General features: G+C 65.8%; 1 protein-coding gene across 1 annotated transcript; it reads left to right on the forward strand.

Annotated features, from left to right (window-relative positions):
* Positions 1–308: 308 nt before the first annotated feature.
* On the forward strand, positions 309–17869 carry LOC132320981 (proline-rich protein 12-like; the record flags this gene model as incomplete). Its single annotated transcript, XM_059834605.1, is given in 14 exon segments — positions 309–1664; positions 1666–2286; positions 2372–2509; positions 2623–2835; positions 2837–3325; positions 3327–3779; positions 8245–8406; positions 8623–8731; positions 11888–12279; positions 14958–14981; positions 14983–15054; positions 15056–15076; positions 17735–17815; positions 17817–17869. Coding segments are annotated over 14 exon segments (4184 nt in total), but the record flags the coding sequence as incomplete, so codon positions are not given.
* Positions 17870–18105: the final 236 nt, after the last annotated feature.

Genomic DNA, 18105 nt, shown 5'->3' on the forward strand with positions numbered 1-18105 from the left:
TCCCTGGGTGCCCCAGGGGGTCCCTACTTGCCCTGGGGGGGTCCCCAGGTGCCCCAGGGCATCCCCACTTGCCCCAGGGGGGTCCCTACTTGCCCCAGGGAGCCTCTACCTGCCCCAGGGGGGTCCCCAGGTACCCCAGGGCATCCCCACTTGCCCTGGGGAGCTTCTACTTGTCCCAGGGGGGTCCCCACTTGCCCTGGGGAGCTTCTACTTGCCCCGGGGGGGTCCCCAGGCCATCCCCCCGCCCCACGGGGGTCTCTCCGCCGTCTCTCACCCCCTTTTCTCTCCACTCCTTCCCCCCCGCAGCCATGCACACGCCGGCGCCGGCCGAACTGTTCATCTCGGGAGCTCTGCCGGGTTCGGGCACCTTCCCCTCCTCCTCGGCGCTCAGCGCCTACCAGCACCCGGCCTCCTTCAGCGGGCGCAGCTTCCCGGTCAGCTCCCCGCTCAGCCTGCCCGAAGCCGCCTTCAGCCCCGGCTCCAACGGGCTCCTCTCCCCCCACGACCCCCTACTCCACATCAAACCCACCCAACCCAGCGTCCCCTCCTCCCTGGGTTTCGAACGCCTGGGCAGCGCCGTCCTGGGATCCGGTTTACCGGCGCAAGGTTCGGCGTATCGAGGACCGCCTAGTTCTTCGCAGTTTAATCTTCTCTCCGCTCCTTTGACCGCTCCGGCGGAGCAACCGGCTCAACTCTACAACGCTTCGGTTTTCGGCGGCGGCGGAGGCGGCGAACGGGCCGTGCCGCGACAGGACAGCGTCATCAAGCACTACCAGCGGCCGGCGGGCGCTCAGCCGCAACTCCCGCCGGCGGCGCACAGCCTCCAGCACTACCTGAGCTGCGGCGGCACTTACCAACAAATGCCGCACCGCGCCGCTCTCTCCTGCAGCCCTTTGGGCGAACAATCCCCCGCCAGTTCCGAGGGCTCCCAACAACCTCCTAAAAACGCTCCGGCTCCTCGAGCGGAACCGACGCAGAGTTACCGACCCATCATCCAATCTCCGGCGTATTCCGGTACCGGCGGAGCTACCGGCGGAGCGACCGCCGCCGCCGCCGCCGCCAGCAACGGCGCCGCCAAATCGAAGAGTTACTCGGCGTCGCGGCAGACCCCCCGTTCCACCGCCACCCCCAAGTGCCAAAGCAGCTACACCCCCAGCACCCCCAAACCCAGCTCCGTCATCGCCAGCCAGTCCCCCGCTTATTCCCCTGGCCAACCCCAAAATTTACTAGCCATGGGGCCGGCCGCCGGCTACGGCGCCAATCCCCCGGCTCCCCAAAGCCTGGGGGCCGGCGGGCAGCCCGCCGGGGGCTTCAGCGGCGGGCAGGGGGGGGAGTTGGGGGGCAAAGCCCCCACTTACCCATCTGGGGGGCAAGGCGGGGGGCCGGGGGGTCAGGGCGGGCAGGGGCTGCAGCCGTGCGTCAGCCAGGGCCAGACCTATTCCCCGGAGCAACTCCAGGCTCTGCCCTACGGCGTGCAGCCGGAGGGGGGGCAAGCGGGTGCCTACGGCCCCCCGGCCCCCTCCCAGGGTTTACCCACCGCCAGCCCCTCCCTCAGCTACAGCACCGGCCACTCGCCCGCCATGCCGGCCCCCCTGCCCTACGCCGGTTTGGGGGGCTCCAGCCCCTCGCCCATCATCCGACCCCTCCAATCCCCCCCCGGCCGCCCGTCCCCAGAGCGGAGCGTCTCCGGGTCAGTCCCAAAAATACCTGGGCTCGGTTTTATCCCCTTCTTTCATGACGCCGGCTTACGGCGGGGGGCCGGGGGGGTTAGAGAGACCCCCCGCTTTCGGCAAAGCGGGGAAAGGGGAAGCGGAGCTGTTGGCGGCCGAACGCAGCGAGGACGAGGATTTTCTCATCCAACATCTCCTGCAAGCCCCCAGCCCTCCCCGCGGGCCGGCCGAGGGGCTGGGGGCCTGCGAGGAGCGGGGGGGAGCGGGGAAAGCTTTGGGGGGCTACGGGGGGCTGGGGAAGGCGGAGGAGAGGTACCAGTTGCAGAGCGTTATCCGACCCAATTCCAATTTGGAAGGGCCGGCGGCGCTGGAGTTGGCTCTTTTGAAGGAAAAGAAAAAACCCGAGCGAGCCAAGGAATATCGGGGGGCCGGCGGGGGGGCCGGCGGCGGGGGCGAGGGGCTAGCGGCCACCTCGGTGGTCCATTACGGCCACCAGCCGCCCCCCCTCGATTCTTACGGCCAGGAGCTGAAAAAACCGGCCGAGCACTTGGCCAGCGGCAAAGAACTGGGGCAACCCCACGCTTACTTGCCCAAGACCCCCGAACACGGCCGACTGGTGGCCGAGGGACCCCCCCTGGAGCCCCACGGTCTCCTCCTGGACCCCCCCCCCGACCTGGGGCCGGTACCGGTGGTACCGGTAGCCGTACCGGTACCGGGGGGGGTCCCTCCTTCCCTCCGTCCTCACCCACACCCAAAGCCAACTGCACCCTCGCCCCAAGGGCAGACCCCCCCTGGACGTCCACCTCCTGGAGCAACAACGGATGCCGCCCCCCCCCGCCGCCCCCTCCGCCGCCCCCCCCCGGCTCCTCCGGCCCCCCCGGCCCCTCCGGCCGCCCCGTCGCCCCAATTGCTCTTAGAAGCCCACCTGCACCAAGCCCACGTCCGCTCGCAGGGGCTGGACCCCCAAGCCCCCCCGCCGTTGCCCCCCGAACCCATGGAGGTGTTACCGGCCCCCCAGGAGATCCAAGACTTTTTAGAACCCCCCCTGGGTTTAGAACCTCATTTGGGGCAAAGCGGTGGGGTACAGGGACCCCCCGGTCACCTCCTGGACCCCGAGGGGGGGCCGTCGGTGGCCCCCGCCCCGTTGGAAGCCAAGGACCAGTTTGCCGAGGGGGGGGAGTCCGGCGGGGGGCAAAGGCCGTTTCGTCCCTCTGACTTCCATCTGCTTCCCCGACGCTCTGCTGCAGGACGAGGACCGGGGTTTCTTCCCCGGGATGGAGGATATGTTCGGGCCCCCCCCGGAAGATTTCCCCAAAACGGCCGAGGAAGAGGAGGAGGAAGGAACCGGGGGGCTGGAAGCCCGTTCCGAGGGGCTGAAGGCTCCTCCTTACGACATGGGGCAGAGTTACCCCGCTTTCTGCCCCGGCGAGGGGGCGGCCGGCGAAGCCCCCCCCCTGGGCTTGGAGCCCCCCAAACACGAGCTGCCCTCCACCGTCAACGCCGAACCTTTGGGACTGATCCAGAGCACGGGCGAGGGGCCCAAACCCCCCTTGGCCGCCCCCCTTTTTTGCTCCTCCAAACCCAAGAAGCTGCTCAAGACCTCTTCCTTCCACCTCCTCCGCAAGCGGGACCCCTTCCCGCCCCCCAAAAAAAACCTACGCCCAAGAGTACGAGTTCGAGGACGACGAGGACAAAGCCGACGTCCCCGCCGACATCCGTCTCAACAGCCGCCGTCTCCCCGATCTCCTCCCGGACCTCATCTCCAGCTGCCGAGCGCGCCCCAGCCTCAGCCCCATGGGGGACATCGACTTCTGCCCCCACCCCGGACCCCACCCCGGACCCAAGAAACGCGGCCGCAAACCCACCAAACCCAAACGCGAGGGACCCCCCCGACCCCGGGGACGACCCCGCATCCGCCCCTTGGCCGAACCCCCCGGGCTCCTGGCGCCCGACGGAGCCAAAAAGCCCCGGGGACGAGGACGGGGACGGGGCAAGAAGGGCGGCGAGGAGGGGGCCGACGGCAACGGCCTCGAGCCCCTCAAGCCCCTCAAGGTGAGCAGTTGGGGGGTGCTGGGGGGTCTTGGGGTGCAGAGGTTGGGGGATAAAGGGGTCTTCGGGCTTTTTGGGGGGTTCCCCGTGGTCTGTTGCCCCCCGGTTGGCTCCGAAAGCCCCAAGATTGGAGATGGGAATGGTTTGGAGACCCTCAAGATGAGGATTTGGGGGTGCTCTGGGGTCTTGGGGTGCAGAGGTTGGGCGATAAATGGGTGTTGGGGCTTTTTGGGGGGTTCCCCGTGGTCTGTTGCCCCCCATTTGCTCCCAAAAACCCCAAGATTGGAGATGGGAATGGTTTGGAGACCCTCAAGATGAGGATTTGGGGGGGCTTGGGGGGTCCTCTGGGGTCTTGGGGTGCTGAGGTTGGGGGATAAAGGGGTGTTGGGGCTTTTTGGGGGGTTCCCCGTGGACCCTTGCCCCTCATTTGCTCCCAAAAACCCCAAGATTGGAGATGGGAATGGTTTGGAGACCCTCAGGATGAGGATTTGGGGGTGCTGTGGGGTCTTGGGGTGCAGAGGTTGGGGGATAAAGGGGTCTTCGGGCTTTTTGGGGGGTTCCCCGTGTTCTGTTGCCCCCCGGTTGGCTCCAAAAGCCCCAAGATTGGAGATGGGAATGGTTTGGAGACCCTCAAGATGAGGATTTGGGGGGGCTTGGGGGGTCCTCTGGGGTCTTGGGGTGCTGAGGTTGGGGGATAAAGGGGTGTTGGGGCTTTTTGGGGGGTTCCCCGTGGACCCTTGCCCCTCATTTGCTCCCCCAAACCCCAAGATTGGAGATGGGAATGGTTTGGAGACCCTCAGGATGAGGATTTGGGGGTGCTGTGGGGTCTTGGGGTGCAGAGGTTGGGGGATAAAGGGGTCTTCGGGCTTTTTGGGGGTTCCCCGTGGTCTGTTGCCCCCCGGTTGGCTCCGAAAGCCCCAAGATTGGAGATGGGAATGGTTTGGAGACCCTCAAGATGAGGATTTGGGGGGGCTGGGGGGTCTTGGGGTGCAGAGGTTGGGGAATAAAGGGGTGTTGGGGCTTTTTGGGGGGTTCCCCGTGGACCCTTGCCCCTCATTTGCTCCCCAAAACCCCAAGATTGGAGATGGGAATGGTTTGGAGACCCTCAAGATGAGGATTTGGGGGTGCTGGGGGGTGCTGTGGGGTCTTGGGGTGCAGAGGTTGGGGGATAAAGGGGTCTTCGGGCTTTTTTGGGGGATCCCCGTGTTCTGTTGCCCCCCAATTGCCCCCAAAAGCTCCAAGGTTGGAGATGGGAATGGTTTGGAACCCCTCGAGATGACGATTTAGGGGTGCTGGGGGGTCTTGGGGTGCAGAGGTTGGGGGATAAGGAGGTGTTGGGGCTTTTTGGGGGGTTCCCCGTGGTCTGTTGCCCCCCGGTTGGCTCCGAGAGCCCCAAGATTGGAGATGGGAATGGTTTGGAGACCCTCAAGATGAGGATTTGGGGGGGCTTGGGGGGTGCTCTGGGGTCTTGGGGTGCTGAGGTTGGGGAATAAAGGGGTGTTTGGGCTTTTTGGGGGGTTCCCCGTGCACCCTTGCCCCTCATTTGCTCCCCCAAACCCCAAGATTGGAGATGGGAATGGTTTGGAGACCCTCAGGATGAGGATTTGGGGGTGCTGTGGGGTCTTGGGGTGCAGAGGTTGGGGGATAAAGGGGTCTTCGGGCTTTTTGGGGGTTCCCCGTGGTCTGTTGCCCCCCGGTTGGCTCCGAAAGCCCCAAGATTGGAGATGGGAATGGTTTGGAGACCCTCAAGATGAGGATTTGGGGGTGCTGGGGGGTCTTGGGGTGCAGAGGTTGGGGAATAAAGGGGTGTTCGGGCTTTTTGGGGGGTTCCCCGTGGACCCTTGCCCCTCATTTGCTCCCCAAAACCCCAAGATTGGAGATGGGAATGGTTTGGAGACCCTCAAGATGAGGATTTGGGGGTGCTGGGGGGTGCTGTGGGGTCTTGGGGTGCAGAGGTTGGGGGATAAAGCGGTCTTCGGGCTTTTTTGGGGGATCCCCGTGTTCTGTTGCCCCCCAATTGCCCCCAAAAGCTCCAAGGTTGGAGATGGGAATGGTTTGGAACCCCTCGAGATGAGGATTTAGGGGTGCTGGGGGGTCTTGGGGTGCAGAGGTTGGGGGATAAGGAGGTGTTGGGGCTTTTTGGGGGGTTCCCCGTGGTCTGTTGCCCCCCGGTTGGCTCCGAAAGCCCCAAGATTGGAGATGGGAATGGTTTGGAGACCCTCAAGATGAGGATTTGGGGGTGCTGGGGGGTCTTGGGGTGCTGAGGTTGGGCAATAAATGGGTGTTGGGGCTTTTTGGGGGTTCCCCGTGGTCTGTTGCCCCCCAATTGCCCCCAAAAGCTCCAAGGTTGGAGATGGGAATGGCTTAGGGGACCCTCCCACTGGGAGCTCCTTGGGAGGCACTGGGAGATAATGGGGGGCACTGGGAGATAATGGGGGGCACTGGGAGCTCCTTGAGGGGCACTGGGAGATAATGGGGGGCACTGGGAGCTCCTTGAGGGGCACTGGGAGATAATGGGAGGCACTGGGATCTCCTGGGGGGCACTGGGAGTTCCTGGGATGCACTGGGATATAATGGGGGACATTGAGAGCTCCCGGGGGGGCACTGGGAGATAATGGGGGGCACTGGGAGCTCTGGAGGGGGGGCACTGGGAGATAATGGGGGGCACTGGGATCTCCTGGGGGGCACTGGGAGATAATGGGGGGCACTGGGATCTTCTTGGGGGCACTGGGACCTCCTGGGACGCACTGGGAGATAATGGGATGCACTGGGAGATAATGGGGGGCACTGGGATCTCCTGGGATGCACTGGGATCTCCTGGGAAGCACTGGGAGATAATGGGGGGCACTGGGACCTCCTGGGGGGCACTGGGAGATAATGGGATGCACTGGGAGATAATGGGGGGCACTGGGATCTTCTGGGGGGCACTGGGATCTCCTGGGATGCACTGGGATCTCCTGGGAAGCACTGGGAGATAATGGGGGGCACTGGGACCTCCTGGGGGGCACTGGGAGATAATGGGACGCACTGGGAGATAATGGGGGGCACTGGGATCTCCTGGGGGACATTGAGAGCTCCCGGGGGGGCACTGGGAGCTCTTGGGGGGCACTGGCAGATAATGGGGGGCACTGGGAGATAATGGGGGGCACTCAGAACTCTTGGGGGGCACTGGGAGATAATGGGGGGCACTGGGACCTCCTGGGGGGCACTGGGAGCTCCTGGGATGCACTGGGAGATAATGGGGGGCACTGGGAGATAATGGGGGGCACTGAGAGCTCCTGGGGGGCACTGGGAGCTCCTTGGGGGACACTGGCAGATAATGGGGGGCACTGGGAGATAATGGGGGGCACTGAGAGCTCCTGGGGGGCACTGGGAGCTCCTGGGATGCACTGGCATATAATGGGGTGCACTGGGAGATAATGGGGGGCACTGGGAGCTCCTTGGGGGGCACTGGGAGATAATGGGGGGCACTGGGAGCTCCTTGAGGGGCACTGGGTGATAATGGGGGGCACTGGGAGCTCCTTGAGGGGCACTGGGAGATAATGGGGGGCACTGGGAGCTCCGGGGATGCACTGGGAGATAATGGGGGGCACTGGGAGCTCCTTGAGGGGCACTGGGAGATAATGGGGGGCACTGGGAGCTCCGGGGATGCACTGGGAGATAATGGGGGGCACTGGAAGCTCCTGGGGGGCACTGGGAGATAATGGGGGGCACTGAGAGCTCCTGGGGGGCACTGGCAGATAATGGGGGGCACTGGGAGATAATGGGGGGCACTGAGAGCTCCTGGGGGGCACTGGGAGATAATGGGGGGCACTGGGAGCTCTTAGGGGGCACTGGGAGCTCCTGGGAAGCAGTGGGAGATAATGGGGGGCACTGGGAGATAATGGGGGGCACTGAGAGCTCCTGGGGGGCACTGGGAGCTCCTTGGGGGACACTGGCAGATAATGGGGGGCACTGGGAGATAATGGGGGGCACTGAGAGCTCCTGGGGGGCACTGGGAGCTCCTGGGATGCACTGGCATATAATGGGGTGCACTGGGAGATAATGGGGGGCACTGGGAGCTCCTTGAGGGGCACTGGGAGATAATGGGGGGCACTGGGAGCTCTTTGAGGGGCACTGGGAGATAATGGGGGGCACTGGGAGCTCCTTGGGGGGCACTGGGAGATAATGGGGGGCACTGGGTGATAATGGGGGGCACTGGGAGCTCCTTGAGGGGCACTGGGAGATAATGGGGGGCACTGGGAGCTCCGGGGATGCACTGGGAGATAATGGGGGGCACTGGGAGCTCTTAGGGGGCACTGGGAGCTCCTGGGAAGCAGTGGGAGATAATGGGATGCACTGGGAGATAATGGGGGGCACTGGGTGATAATGAGGAGCACTGGGAGCTCCGGGGGGGGGCACTGGGGGACACTGGGGGTCCCTGTGCCCCCCCCGGGGACCCCCCTAACCCCCCCCCCCATCTCTCCCCCCCCCCAGATCAAGCTGGCGGTGCCGAAGGGTGGGGAGGGCCCTCTCCCGGCGGAAGGGGGTGCCCCCCCCGGAGCGGGTGCCCCCCCCGCGGGGCCCGACCCCCCCCCTGGACACCAACCAGACGCGAGAACGGATCAAACAGAAAATCAAAGAAGTGGAAGAGAAACAACCGGAGATGAAATCGGGATTCATGGCTTCGTTCCTGGATTTCCTCAAATCCGGCAAACGCCAAACTCTGCCCCCCCGCCGCCACCAGCCCCTCCAAGACCCCCCGCGTCCCCCCCCGCCCCCCCTTTTGCCGTGGGTCCCCCCATCTTAGCGGGGGGGGCTGGAGGGGACGGAGAGCGAGGGTTTGGTGATGGCATGTCCCAGTCCCTGCAAGCGACTGGACGAGGAGCTGAAACGCAATTTGGAGACGTTACCCTCCTTCTCCTCCGACGAGGAAGACTCCGTCAGCAAAAACCAGGACCTGCAGAAGAGCATCTCCTCCGCCATCTCCGCCCTCTACGATCCCGCCGACCGCAAGGACCCCGACCCCGCCGGTGGGTGCTCCCTTCCCCCCCACGTCCGCCCCCCGCCGGTGGGGGCTCCGCCGGGATTGGGGGGGGGGGGGGGGGGACGGACACACACGGAGCGGGATCACGCTGGGGACCGCCGAGACCTGGGGAGCCCCTGGGACCCGTAGAGAGCTCCTGGGACCCATAGAGAGTTCCTGGGACCCATAGGGATATCCTGGGACCCATAGGGATATCCTGGGACCCATAGGGACCCATAGAGAGCTCCTGGGACCCATAGAGAGCTCCTGGGACCCATAGGGACATCCTTGGGAGCCCCTGGGACCCGTAGAGAGCTCCTGGGACCCATAGAGAGCTCCTGGGACCCGTAGAGAGCTCCTGGGACCCATAGAGAGTTCCTGGGACCTGTAGAGAGCTCCTGGGACCCATAGAGAGCTCCTGGGACCTGTAGAGAGCTCCTGGGACCCATAGAGAGCTCCTGGGACCTGTAGAGAGCTCCTGGGACCCATAGAGAGCTCCTGGGACCTGTAGAGAGCTCCTGGGACCCATAGAGAGCTCCTGGGACCCATAGAGAGCTCCTGGGACCTGTAGAGAGCTCCTGGGACCCATAGAGAGTTCCTGGGACCCATAGGGACATCCTTGGGAGCCCCTGGGACCCATAGAGAGCTCCTGGGACCCATAGGGACATCCTTGGGAGCCCCTGGGACCCGTAGAGAGCTCCTGGGACCCGTAGAGAGCTCCTGGGACCCATAGAGAGTTCCTGGGACCCATAGGGATATCCTGGGACCCATAGGGACCCATAGAGAGCTCCTGGGACCCATAGAGAGTTCCTGGGACCCATAGGGACATCCTTGGGAGCCCCTGGGACCCATAGAGAGCTCCTGGGACCCATAGGGACATCCTTGGGAGCCCCTGGGACCCATAGAGAGCTCCTGGGACCCATAGAGAGCTCCTGGGACCCGTAGAGAGCTCCTGGGACCCATAGAGAGCTCCTGGGACCTGTAGAGAGCTCCTGGGACCCATAGAGAGCTCCTGGGACCTGTAGAGAGCTCCTGGGACCCATAGAGAGCTCCTGGGACCCATAGAGAGATCCTGGGACCATAGGGACATCCTTGGGAGCCCCTGGGACCCATAGAGAGCTCCTGGGACCCATAGAGAGCTCCTGGGACCCATAGGGACATCCTTGGGAGCCCCTGGGACCCATAGAGAGCTCCTGGGACCCATAGAGAGCTCCTGGGACCCATAGGGATATCCTGGGAGCCCCTGGGACCCATAGAGAGCCCCTGGGACCCATAGAGAGCTCCTGGGACCCATAGGGATATCCTGGGAGTCCCTGGGACCCATAGAGAGCTCCTGGGACCCATAGAGAGCTCCTGGGACCCATAGGGACATCCTTGGGAGCCCCTGGGACCCATAGAGAGCTCCTGGGACCCATAGGGACAACCTTGGGAGCCCCTGGGACCCATAGAGAGTTCCTGGGACCCATAGGGACAACCTTGGGAGCTCCTGGGACCCATAGAGAGCTCCTGGGACCCGTAGAGAGCTCCTGGGACCCATAGGGACATCCTGGGACCATAGGGATATCCTGGGAGCCCCTGGGACCCATAGAGAGCTCCTGGGACCCATAGAGAGCTCCTGGGACCCATAGGGATATCCTGGGAGCCCCTGGGACCCATAGAGAGCTCCTGGGACCCATAGGGACATCCTTGGGAGCCCCTGGGACCATAGAGAGCTCCTGGGACCCATAGAGACCCCCTGGAACCCTCCTGGGACCTATAGAGACCCCCTGGGACCCACAGAGACCTCCTGGGTCCCTCCTGGGACACCCAGAGGCCCCCTGGGACCCATAGAGACCCTCTGGGACCCATAGCGACCCCCTGGGACCCTCCTGGGCACCCACAGAGACCCCCTGGGACCCATAAGGACCCCCTGGGACCCTCCTGGGGCACCCACAGAAACCCCCTGGGACCCACAGAGACCCCCTGGGACCCATAAGGACCCCCTGGGACCCTCCTGGGGCACCCACAGAGCCCCCCTGGGACCCACAGAGACCCCCTGGGACCCATAAGGACCCCCTGGGACCCTCCTGGGGCACCCACAGAGCCCCCCTGGGACCCACAGAGACCCCCTGGGACCCATAAGGACCCCCTGGGACCCTCCTGGGGCACCCACAGAGCCCCCCTGGGACCCACAGAGACCCCCTGGGACCCATAAGGACCCCCTGGGACCCTCCTGGGGCACCCACAGAAACCCCCTGGGACCCATAGGGACCCCCTGGGACCCACAGAGCCCCCCTGGGACCCTCCTGGGCACCCACAGAGAGCTTCTGGGACCCATGGAGCCCCCCCTGGGACCCACAGAGCCCCCCTGGGCCCCATAGAGACCCCCCTGGGACCCACAGAGACCCCCTGGGACCCTCCTGGGGCACCCACAGAGCCCCCCTGGGACCCATAGAGACCCCGCTGGGACCCACAGAGACCCCCTGGGACCCTCCTGGGGCACCCACAGAGCCCCCCTGGGACCCATAGAGACCCCGCTGGGACCCACAGAGACCCCCTGGGACCCATAAGGACCCCCTGGGACCCTCCTGGGGCACCCACAGAAACCCCCTGGGACCCACAGAGACCCCCTGGGACCCATAAGGACCCCCTGGGACCCTCCTGGGGCACCCACAGAGCCCCCCTGGGACCCACAGAGACCCCCTGGGACCCACAGGGACACCCAGAGACCCCCTGGGACCCATAGTAACCCCCTGGGACCCACAGAGACCCCCTGGGACCTTCCTGGGGCACCCACAGAGCCCCCCTGGGACCCATAGGGACCCCCCTGGGACCCACAGAGACCCCCTGGGACCCATAGAGACACCCCTGGGACCCACAGAGCCCCCCTGGGACCCATAGAGCCCCCCCTGGGACCCACAGAGCCCCCCTGGGACCCACAGAGACCCCCTGGGACCCTCCTGGGACACCCACAGAGCCCCCCTGGGACCCACAGAGACCCCCTGGGACCCATAAGGACCCCCTGGGACCCTCCTGGGGCACCCACAGAGACCCCCTGGGACTCACAGAGACCCCCTGGGACCCACAGAGACCCCCTGGGACCCTCCTGGGGCACCCACAGAGCCCCCCTGGGACCCATAGGGACCCCCCTGGGACCCACAGAGCCCCCCTGGGCCCCATAGAGCCCCCCCTGGGACCCACAGAGCCCCCCTGACCCCCCCCCCGACGTGTGTCTGTCCCCCCCTCCCCGCAGACGTCCCCCCGCCGGAGGAGAAGCCCCCCAGCCCCGCACCCTCGGAGGGTTCCCCGCCCGACCCCCCCGCCCCGGTGGTTTCGGTGGCCTCGGTGGCCCCGGCGTCCCCCCCGGTGGCCAAGGCCCCCCCCGAGCCGGTGGCCCCCGCGTCCCCCGAGCGGGAGGAGCCCGAGGACTCGCGGCCGCTTCACTTGGCCAAGAAACAGGAGACGGCGGCCGTCTGCGGGGACACCGACGAGGACGAGGCCGAGAGCGGCGGGGAGGGCATCTTCCGGGAGAGGGACGAGTTCGTCGTCCGCGTGGAGGACATCCAGGCCCTCAAGGTGGGGACTGGGAAGGACTGGGAGGCACTGGGAGGCACTGGGAGGCACTGGGAGGCACTGGGAGGCACTGGGAGGCAGGAGAAGGTGCTGGGAGAGGGACTGGGAGCACTGGGAGAGGGACTGGGGGGTATCTTCCATGGGTGGGATGAGTACATTGTCCCTGTGGAGGACATTCTGGTTCTCAGGGTGGGGACTGGGAGGGACTGGGAGGCACTGGGAGGCACTGGGAGGCAGGAGAAGGCGCTGGGAGAGGGACTGGGAGCGCTGGGAGAGGGACTGGAGGGCATCTTCCGCGAGAGGGACGAGTTCGTCGTCCGCGTGGAGGACATCCAGGCCCTCAAGGTGGGGACTGGGAAGGACTGGGAGGCACTGGGAGGGACTGGGAGGCGGGAGAAGGCACTTGGAACAGGACTGGGAGCACTGGGAGAGGGAGTGGAGGGCATCTTCCACGGGTGGGATGAGTTCATCGTCCATGTAGAGGACCTTTTGGTTTTCAAGGTGGGGACTGAGAGGCACTGGGAGGGACTGGGAGGCACTGGGAGAGAGGAGAAGGGGCTGGAAGAGGGACTGGGAGCACTGGGAGAGAGACTGGGAGCACTGGGAGAGGGAGTGGAGGGCATCTTCCGCGAGAGGGACGAGTTTGTCGTCCGCATGGAGGACATCCAGGCCCTCAAGGTGGGGACTGGGAGGGACTGGGAGGCACTGGGAGAGAGGAGAAGGGGCTGGAAGAGGGACTGGGAGCACTGGGAGAGGCACTGGAGGGCATGTTCCATGTGTGGGATGAGTTCATTGTCCATGTGGAGGACATCCAGGCCCTCAAGGTGGGGACTGGGAGGGACTGGGAGGCACTGGGAGGGACTGGGAGGCACTGGGAGGCACTGGGAGGCAGGAGAAGGTGCTGGGAGAGGGACTGGGAGCACTGGGAGAGGGACTGGGGGGTATCTTCCATGGGTGGGATGAGTACATTGTCCCTGTGGAGGACATTCTGGTTCTCAGGGTGGGGACTGGGAGGGACTGGGAGGCACTGGGAGGCACTGGGAGGCAGGAGAAGGCGCTGGGAGAGGGACTGGGAGCACTGGGAGAGGGACTGGAGGGCATCTTCCGCGAGAGGGACGAGTTCGTCGTCCGCGTGGAGGACATCCAGGCCCTCAAGGTGGGGACTGGGAAGGACTGGGAGGCACTGGGAGGGACTGGGAGGCACTGGGAGGCACTGGGAGACAGGAGAAGGTGCTGGGAGAGGGACTGGGAGCACTGGGAGAGGGAGTGGAGGGCATGTTCCATGTGTGGGATGAGTTCATTGTCCATGTGGAGGACATCCAGGCCCTCAAGGTGGGGACTGGGAGGCACTGGGAGGCACTGGGAGGCACTGGGAGGCAGGAGAAGGCGCTGGGAGAGGGACTGGGAGCAGTGGGAGAGGGACTGGAGGGCATCTTCCGCGAGAGGGACGAGTTCGTCGTCCGCGTGGAGGACATCCAGGCCCTCAAGGTGGGGACTGGGAGGGACTGGGAGGCACTGGGAGGCACTGGGAGGCAGGAGAAGGTGCTGGGAGAGGGACTGGGAGCACTGGGAGAGGGACTGGGGGGTATCTTCCATGGGTGGGATGAGTACATTGTCCCTGTGGAGGACATTCTGGTTCTCAGGGTGGGGACTGGGAGGGACTGGGAGGCACTGGGAGGCACTGGGAGGCACTGGGAGGCAGGAGAAGGCGCTGGGAGAGGGACTGGGAGCACTGGGAGGGACTGGGAGGCACTGGGAGGCACTGGGAACGGGATTGGGAGCACTGGGAGGGACTGGGAGGCACTGGGAGGCAGGAGAAAGTGCTGGGAGAGGGACTGGGAGCACTGGGAGCACTGGGAGGCACTGGGAGGCAGGAGGAGGCGCTGGGAACGGGACTGGGAGCACTGGGAGGGACTGGGAGCACTCGGAGGGACTAGGAGGCACTGGGAATGGGACTGGGAGCACTGGGAGGCACTGGGAGGCACTGGGAATGGGACTGGGAGCACTGGGAGGGACTGGGAGGCACTGGGAGGCAGGAGAAAGTGCTGGGAGAGGGACTGGGAGCACTGGGAGGAACTGGGAGGCAGGAGAAGGCGCTGGGAGAGGGACTGGGAGCACTGGGAGGGACTGGGGGCACTGGGAGGCACTGGGAATGGGACTGGGAGCACTGGGAGGGACTGGGAGGCACTGGGAGGTAGGAGAAAGTGCTGGGAGAGGGACTGGGAGCACTGGGAGGGACTGGGAGGCAGGAGAAGGCGCTGGGAGAGGGACTGGGAGCACTGGGAGGGACTGGGAGGGACTGGGAGCACTCGGAGGGACTGGGAGCACTGGGAGGCACTGGGAGGCACTGGGAACGGGACTGGGAGCACTGGGAGGCACTGGGAGGCACTGGGAACGGGACTGGGAGCACTGGGAGGCACTGGGAACGGGACTGGGAGGGACTGGGAGGCACTGGGAAGGGGACTGGGAGCACTGGGAGGCACTGGGATCCCTTTTGCGGCTGCTGGGGGGCACACGGGGGGGGGTCAGAGCAGGTTTGGGGGTGCCCCCCGCCCTTTGCGGCCGGGTTTTGGGGTGACCCGGGGGGGGGTCAGGATTCAGGGGCGGGGAGGGGGGTCCGGGCGGGGGTGGGGCAGGTTTTGGGGTGCAGGGGCCCCCCCGTGACCCCCCCCCCCCCCCAGTTGGCGCTGCAGACGGGCCGGGAGCCCCCCCCCGATTTGGCGGGTGCAGAAGGCTCTGCTCCAGAAGTTCACCCCCGAGATCAAGGACGGGCAGCGGGCAGTTCTGCGCCACCAGCAACGTGAGTGGGGGCCCCCCCCAAACCTGGGACCCCCCCCAAAAACAACCTGGGACAACCCCCAAACCTGGGACCCCCCCCAAAAACAACCTGGGACACCCCCAAACCTGGGACACCCCCAAACCTGGGACCCCCCCCCCCAAAACAACCTGGGACACCCCCAAACCTGGGACACCCCCAAACCCTGGGACCCCCCCCCCCAAAAACAACCTGGGACACCCCCCAAAAACAACCTGGGACACCCCCAAAACTGGGACACCCCCAAACCTGGGACACCCCCCCAAAAACAACCTGGGACACCTCCAAACCTGGGGACCCCCCCCCCAAAACAACCTGGACACCCCCCAAACCTGGGACCACCCCCCCAAAAACAACCTGGGACACCCCCAAACCTGGACCCCCCCCCCAAAAACAACCTGGGACACCCCCCAAAAACAACCTGGGACACCCCCAAACCTGGGACCCCCCCCCCAAAAACAACCTGGGACACTCCCAAACCTGGGACACCCCCCAAAAAACAACCTGGGACACCCCCAAACCTGGGACACCCCCCAAAAACAACCTGGGACACCCCCCAAAAACAACCTGGGACACCTCCAAACCTGGAACCCCCCCCCAAAAACAACCTGGGACACCCCCAAACCTGGGACACCCCCCAAAAACAACCTGGGACACCCCCCAAAAACAACCTGGGACACCCCCAAACCTGGGACCCCCCCCAAAAACAACCTGGACACCCCAAACCCTGGGACCCCCCCCAAAAACACCTGGGACACCCCAAACCTGGACCCCCCCCCAAAAACAACCTGGGACACCCCCCAAAAACAACCTGGGACACCCCCAAACCGGACCCCCCCCCAAAAACAACCTGGGACACCCCCCAAACCTGGGACCCCCCCCCAAAAACAACCTGGGACACCCCCAAACCTGGGACCCCCCCCCAAAAACAACCTGGGACACCCCCAAACCTGGGACCCCCCCCAAAACAACCTGGGACACCCCCAAAAACAACCTGGGACACCCCCAAACCCGGGACCCCCCCCCAAAAACAACCTGGGACACCCCCAAACCTGGGACCCCCCCCCAAAAACAACCTGGGACACCCCCCAAACCCTGGGACACCCCCCCAAAACAACCTGGGACACCCCCAAACCTGGGACACACCCCCCCCCAAAAAACTTGGGACACCCCCCAAACCTGGGACAACCCCCAAACCTGGGACACCCCCCACAAAAATACTTGGGGGACACCCCCCCAAACCTGGGACACCCCCCCCCAAAAACTTTGGACACCCCCCAAAAAACCTGGGACACCCCCCAAACCTGGGACCCCCCCCAAAGAACTTGGGGGACACCCCCAAACCTGGGACACCCCCCCAAACCTGCGACCCCCCCAAAAAACTTGGGGGACACCCCCAAACCTGGGACACCCCCCCCCAAAAAACTTGGACACCCCCCCGAACCTGAGACACACCCCCAAAACCTGGGACCCCCCTAAAAACCTGAGACCCCCCCAAACCTGAGACCCCCCGAAAACCTGGGACACCCCCAAACCTGGGACACCCCCCAAACCTGAGACACTGCCCCCCCAAAACCTGCGACCCCCCAAAACCAGAGACCCCCCCCCTCAAAAATAGCCCCCCAGGAAATATGGGGGGTCCCTGGGGGGGGTCCTGGGGCTGTTTGGGTTTGGGGGGGTCCCTGGGGGGGTCCTGGGGGTGTTTGGGGGGTCCCTGGGGGGGTCCTGGGGGGTGTTTGGGTTTGGGGGGGCCCCTGGGGGGGGTCCTGGGGGTATTTGGGGGGGGCCCCTGGGGGGGGGTCCTGGGGGTATTTGGGGGGTCCCTGGGGGGGGCTCCTGGGGCTGTTTGGGTTTGGGGGTTCCTGGGGGGGGTCCTGGGGGTATTTGGGGGGCCCCTGGGGGGGGGTCCTGGGGGTATTTGGGTTTGGGGGGTCCCTGGGGGGGGTCCTGGGGGTATTTGGGGGGGGCCCCTGGGGGGGTCCTGGGGCGTGTTTGGGTTTGGGGGGTCCCTGGGGGGGGTCCTGGGGGTATTTGGGGTGCGGGGGGGTCCCTGGGGGGGGTCCTGGGGGTATTTGGGGGGGCCCCTGGGGGGGGTCCTGGGGGTATTTGGGGTGCGGGGGGGTCCCTGGGGGGGGTCCTGGGGGTATTTGGGGGGGCCCCTGGGGGGGTCCTGGGGGTGTTTGGGTTTGGGGGGTCCTGGGGGGGGTCCTGGGGGTATTTGGGGTGGGGGGGGGTCCCTGGGGGGGGGTCCTGGGGGTATTTGGGGGGGTCCCTGGGGGGGGGTCCTGGGGGTGTTTGGGTTTGGGGGGTCCCTGGGGGGGTCCTGGGGGTATTTGGGGGGTCCCTGGGGGGGTCCGGGGGGTGTTTGGGTTTGGGGGGGCCCTGGGGGGGGTCTGGGGGTATTTGGGGGGTCCCTGGGGGGGTCCGGGGGGTATTTGGGTTTGGGGGGTCCCTGGGGGGGGTCCTGGGGGTATTTGGGGGGGCCCCTGGGGGCGGGTCCTGGGGGTGTTTGGGTTTGGGGGGTCCCTGGGGGTATTTGAGGTCGGAGGGGTCCCGGAGGGGTCTGAGGGGTATTTGGGGGTCCCGGGGGGGTGTCGGGGGTTTTGGGGTCCCCCCTGACCCCCCCGTTTCCCCCCCCCCCAGTACTTGGGGTACTTCGGGGACGCCAAGAACCGGTACCAGCGCCTCTACGTCAAATTCCTGGAGAACGTCAACAAGAAGGACTAACGTGCGGGTCTGCTCCCGCAAGCCCTGGCACCGGCCCCTCGCCGCCGTCAGGTGGGGACAGGGGACATCGGGGGACATTGGGGGACACTTGGGGACATCGGGGACATTGGGGGCATCAGGGACATTGGGGGCATCGGGGACATCGGGGACATTGGGGTGCAGGGGGACACGGGGACATGGGGACACGTGCGGGTCTGCTCCGCAAAGCCCCTGGCACCGGCCCCTCGCCGCCGTCAGGTGGGGACAGGGGACATCGGGGGACATTGGGGACAGTTGGGGACATCGGG

The sequence above is a fragment of the Gavia stellata genome, unplaced genomic scaffold (assembly GCF_030936135.1).
Source record: "Gavia stellata isolate bGavSte3 unplaced genomic scaffold, bGavSte3.hap2 HAP2_SCAFFOLD_1205, whole genome shotgun sequence".
NCBI lineage: Eukaryota > Metazoa > Chordata > Aves > Gaviiformes > Gaviidae > Gavia > Gavia stellata.